The sequence below is a fragment of the Salmo salar genome, unplaced genomic scaffold, assembly GCF_905237065.1.
Source record: "Salmo salar unplaced genomic scaffold, Ssal_v3.1, whole genome shotgun sequence".
Lineage (NCBI taxonomy): Eukaryota > Metazoa > Chordata > Actinopteri > Salmoniformes > Salmonidae > Salmo > Salmo salar.
The window spans coordinates 135,596-141,595 of NW_025548363.1; the positions used below are offsets into that span (position 1 = coordinate 135,596).

The 6,000-nt window shown below is 39.9% G+C and overlaps 1 protein-coding gene across 1 annotated transcript in view; it reads left to right on the forward strand.

The window, feature by feature from the left end:
* The window catches only part of LOC106591138 (C-type lectin domain family 4 member M), a 47,242-nt gene extending 42,920 nt beyond the window's left edge, over positions 1 to 4,322 (forward strand). The window contains exon 7 of the mRNA XM_045712284.1: positions 3,393 to 4,322. Coding sequence (XP_045568240.1) covers positions 3,393 to 3,525 — 133 coding nt within the window. The 3' untranslated portion in view covers positions 3,526 to 4,322. The remainder of the gene's footprint in view (positions 1 to 3,392) is intronic.
* Positions 4,323 to 6,000: the final 1,678 nt, after the last annotated feature.

Sequence of the window (6,000 nt, forward strand, 5' to 3'; positions counted from 1 at the left end):
CTAATAACACTGGTCACCCCAAGGTAAGAGACTACTGCTCTAATAACACTGACCACCCCAAGGTAAGAGACTACTGCTCTAATAACACTGATCACCCCAAGGTAAGAGACTACTGCTCTAATAACACTGACCACCCCAAGGTAAGAGACTGCTGTACTATAATAACACTGACCACCGCAAGGTAAGAGACTACTGCTGTAATAACACTGACCACCCCAAGGTAAGAGACTACTGTACTATAATAACACTGACCACCGCAAGTTAAGAGACTACTGTACTGTATAATAACACTGACCACCCCAAGGTAAGAGACTACTGCTGTATAATAACACTGACCACCCCAAGGTAAGAGACTACTGCTCTATAATAACACTGACCACCCCAAGGTAAGAGACTACTGCTCTATAATAACACTGACCACCCCAAAGTAAGAGACTACTGCTCTAATAACACTGACCACCCCAAGGTAAGAGACTATTGCTCTATAATAACACTGACCACCCCAAGGTAAGAGACTACTGCTCTAATAACACTGACCACCCCAAGGTAAGAGACTACTGTACTATAATAACACTGACCACCGCAAGGTAAGAGACTACTGCTCTAATAACACTGACCACCCCAAGGTAAGAGACTACTGCTCTAATAACACTGACCACCGCAAGGTAAGAGACTACTGTACTATAATAACACTGACCACCGCAAGGTAAGAGACTACTGTACTATAATAACACTGACCACCTCAAGGTAAGAGACTACTGATCTAATAACACTGACCACCGCAAGGTAAGAGACTACTGTACTATAATAACTGACCACCGCAAGGTAAGAGACTACTGCTGTAATAACACTCACCACCCCAAGGTAAGAGAATACTGCTGTATAATAACACTGACCACCGCAAGGTAAGAGACTACTGTACTATAACACTGACCACCGCAAGGTAAGAGACTACTGTACTATAATAACACTGACCACCGCAAGGTAAGATACTACTGATCTAATAACACTGACCACCACAAGGCAAGAGACTACTGCTCTATAATATTATTGACCACCCCAAGGTAAGAGACTACTGTACTATAATAACACTGACCACCCCAAGGTAAGAGACTACTGCTCTATAATAACACTGACCACCGCAAGGTAAGAGACTACTGTACTATAATAACACTGACCACCGCAAGGTAAGAGACTACTGTACTATAATAACACTGACCACCTCAAGGTAAGAGACTACTGATCTAATAACACTGACCACCGCAAGGTAAGAGACTACTGTACTATAATAACTGACCACCGCAAGGTAAGAGACTACTGCTGTAATAACACTCACCACCCCAAGGTAAGAGAATACTGCTGTATAATAACACTGACCACCGCAAGGTAAGAGACTACTGTACTATAACACTGACCACCGCAAGGTAAGAGACTACTGTACTATAATAACACTGACCACCGCAAGGTAAGATACTACTGATCTAATAACACTGACCACCACAAGGCAAGAGACTACTGCTCTATAATATTATTGACCACCCCAAGGTAAGAGACTACTGTACTATAATAACACTGACCACCCCAAGGTAAGAGACTACTGCTCTATAATAACACTGACCACCCCAAGGTAAGAGACTACTGCTCTATAATAACACTGACCACCCCAAGGTAAGAGACTACTGATCTATAATAACACTGACCACCCCAAGTAAGAGACTACTGCTCTAAAATAACACTGACCACCCCAAGGTAAGAGACTACTGCTCTAATAACACTGACCACCCCAAGGTAAGAGACTACTGCTCTAATAACACTGACCACCCCAAGGTAAGAGACTACTGCTCTATAATAACACTGACCACCCCAAAGTAAGAGACTACTCCTCTAATAACACTGACCACCCCAAAGTAAGAGACTACTGCTCTAATAACACTGACCACCCCAAGGTAAGAGACTACTGCTGTAATAACACTGACCACCCCAAGGTAAGAGACTACTGTACTATAATAACACTGACCACCGCAAGGTAAGAGACTACTGTACTGTATAATAACACTGACCACCCCAAGGTAAGAGACTACTGCTGTATAATAACACTGACCACCCCAAGGTAAGAGACTACTGCTCTATAATAACACTGACCACCCCAAGGTAAGAGACTACTGCTCTATAATAACACTGACCACCCCAAAGTAAGAGACTACTGCTCTAATAACACTGACCACCCCAAGGTAAGAGACTATTGCTCTATAATAACACTGACCACCTCAAGGTAAGAGACTACTGCTCTAATAACACTGACCACCCCAAGGTAAGAGACTACTGTACTATAATAACACTGACCACCGCAAGGTAAGAGACTACTGCTCTAATAACACTGACCACCCCAAGGTAAGAGACTACTGCTCTAATAACACTGACCACCGCAAGGTAAGAGACTACTGTACTATAATAACACTGACCACCGCAAGGTAAGAGACTACTGTACTATAATAACACTGACCACCTCAAGGTAAGAGACTACTGATCTAATAACACTGACCACCGCAAGGTAAGAGACTACTGTACTATAATAACTGACCACCGCAAGGTAAGAGACTACTGCTGTAATAACACTCACCACCCCAAGGTAAGAGAATACTGCTGTATAATAACACTGACCACCGCAAGGTAAGAGACTACTGTACTATAACACTGACCACCGCAAGGTAAGAGACTACTGTACTATAATAACACTGACCACCGCAAGGTAAGATACTACTGATCTAATAACACTGACCACCACAAGGCAAGAGACTACTGCTCTATAATAACATTGACCACCCCAAGGTAAGAGACTACTGTACTATAATAACACTGACCACCCCAAGGTAAGAGACTACTGCTCTATAATAACACTGACCACCCCAAGGTAAGAGACTACTGCTCTATAATAACACTGACCACCCCAAGGTAAGAGACTACTGATCTATAATAACACTGACCACCCCAAGTAAGAGACTACTGCTCTAAAATAACACTGACCACCCCAAGGTAAGAGACTACTGCTCTAATAACACTGACCACCCCAAGGTAAGAGACTACTGCTCTAATAACACTGACCACCCCAAGGTAAGAGACTACTGCTCTATAATAACACTGACCACCCCAAAGTAAGAGACTACTCCTCTAATAACACTGACCACCCCAAAGTAAGAGACTACTGCTCTAATAACACTGACCACCCCAAGGTAAGAGACTACTGCTCTAATAACACTGACCACCGCAAGGTAAGAGACTACTGATCCGTAATCACACTGACCACAGTGGGAGGAGTTGGACTCATTCTGTGTTGTTCATACTCTAGGTTCAGAGAAAGTGGTCAGTCTAACTATGTGTTGTTTTTACTGCAGGTATTGGTGGAGTGGAGAGCCTGGTGGTGGTACAGACCAGAACTGTGGGGAAATCTATTACATATCCCCAGGCCATGGAGTATGGAGGGATTATGATTGTTCCTTTTCACAAAAATGGATCTGTGAGAAATAGGCTTCTCATAAGTACTTTCTCTGCACTGCTGATTAATTAACTCTCTACTGTATGTTAATGATTGTCTGAAGACTGGTGGGATTTGATAGAATTGTACTCTGAACTACAGGTAGGAGAGAAACGCATACAAACACACACACACACAAAAAGACAGTTATGTGAAGTAGAGTCTCACGCAGGAGAAACCAACGTCTTAATTAGACAAATAGGAAATTCAATTTTGGGCTGAGAGGAAAGCTCATACTGATTTTGAGTCGCATGCGGGGCTACCTCATCACGTGACCATGAGTAACCAATCATGACCGACTCATTTTTTTTTTGCCTTTACCTCCCTTATCTCACATCATTTGCTCACATTGTATATAGTCTTTTTTTGTTGTTGTACTGCATCATTGATTGTATGTTGTTTTACTCCATGTGTAACTCTGTGTTTTTGTATGTTGTTGAACTGCTTTGCTTTATCTTGGCCAGGTCGCAATTGTAAATGAGAACTTGTTCTCAACTTGCCTACCTGGTTAAATAAAGGTGAAATAAAAATAAATAAATAAAAATGTCCGCTCCACAAGCTGACACACAATAATTTATTCATATGTCAAACAATGAGGTGTAGAATAGGGGTATAATATCATTCAATAGCCACTGTCAATCAATTACTGTTAAGTTTTACACATCTAAATACATTTAAAATGACTGTATATGTTTATCAGGTATACAGTATGTTTGCTTCTTGTGCTTTTATTATTCTGAACATAAACAATGTGTACTTCCTGCTTATTCAATAAATCATTCAACTGAGATTAAAGACATTTCCTGTCTATTATTGTACTCTACATTATTGTTCTCCCTACTCTGTTTTATCTAAAATGGAATCTAGAAGGACAAGACACCTCTCTGTTTTATACTTTATCTAATATTAACATGGAATCTAGAAGGACAAGACACCTCTCTGTTTTATACTTGATCTAATATTAACATGGAATCTAGAAGGACAAGACACCTCTCTGTTTTATACTTGATCTAATATTAACATGGAATCTAGAAGGACAAGACACCTCTCTGTTTTATACTTTATCTAATATTAACATGGAATCTAGAAGGACAAGACACCTCTCTGTTTTATACTTTATCTAATATTAACATGGAATCTAGAAGGACAAGACACCTCTCTGTTTTATACTTTATCTAATATTAACATGGAATCTAGAAGGACAAGACACCTCTCTGTTTTATACTTGATCTAATATTAACATGGAATCTAGAAGGACAAGACACCTCTCTGTTTTATACTTGATCTAATATTAACATGGAATCTAGAAGGACAAGACACCTCTCTGTTTTATACTTGATCTAATATTAACATGGAATCTAGAAGGACAAGACACCTCTCTGTTTTATACTTTATCTAATATTAACATGGAATCTAGAAGGACAAGACACCTCTCTGTTTTATACTTTATCTAATATTAACATGGAATCTAGAAGGACAAGACACCTCTCTGTTTTATACTTTATCTAATATTAACATGGAATCTAGAAGGACAAGACACCTGTAACGATCGTCTGACAGAGGGGACCAAGATGCAGCAGCGTGGTAAGTGCTCATATTAACTTTAATGAATCACTTTAAATAACACAAGAAAACGAAAGTCAACAGTTCTGCCAGGTGAAAACACAAGACAGAAAACAACTACCCACAAAAGCCCAAGGGAAAACAGGCTGCCTAAGTATGGCTCCCTATCAGCGACAACGGTGTACAGCTGTCCCTGATTGAGAGCCATACCAGGCCAAAACAAAGAAATACAAAAACATAGAAAAAAGGACATAGAATGCCCACCCAAATCACACCCTGACCAAACCTAAATAGAGACATAAAATGGCTCTCTCAGGTCAGGGCGTGACAACACCTCTCTGTTTTATACTTTATCTAATATTAACATGGAATCTAGAAGGACAAGACACCTCTCTGTTTTATACTTTATCTAATATTAACATGGAATCTAGAAGGACAAGACACCTCTCTACCACTTAAGTACAGAGAGTGAATGTTACTGTTTACATTTTAACTAATATCTTGTTAACTTCCTGTTTGTGCTGACAACACCAGAATTAAGGGTTGGATCATAACCATCATTTATCAAAACAGTCTCTATGTTTTTTTTTACTAATAACAAGTGTAACTAATCACTGACTACAATAGGACAGGTGGAATGACCTCCAGTTATCAGAGAGACAGCCTTAAGCATGGTGTGTGTGAGACAGAGAATGCATGAGATTCATGTATGATTCATGTAAAAGCCTCCAGTTATCAAAGTTGTGTCTGTGTGCATGTTTTATTTATTTAACTTTATTTAACTAGGCAAGTCAGTTAAGAACAAATTATTTTCAATGGAACAGTGGGTTAACTGCATTGTTCAGGGGCAGAACGACAGATTTTTACCTTGTCAGCTCAGGGATTCAATCTTGCATCTTTCGGTT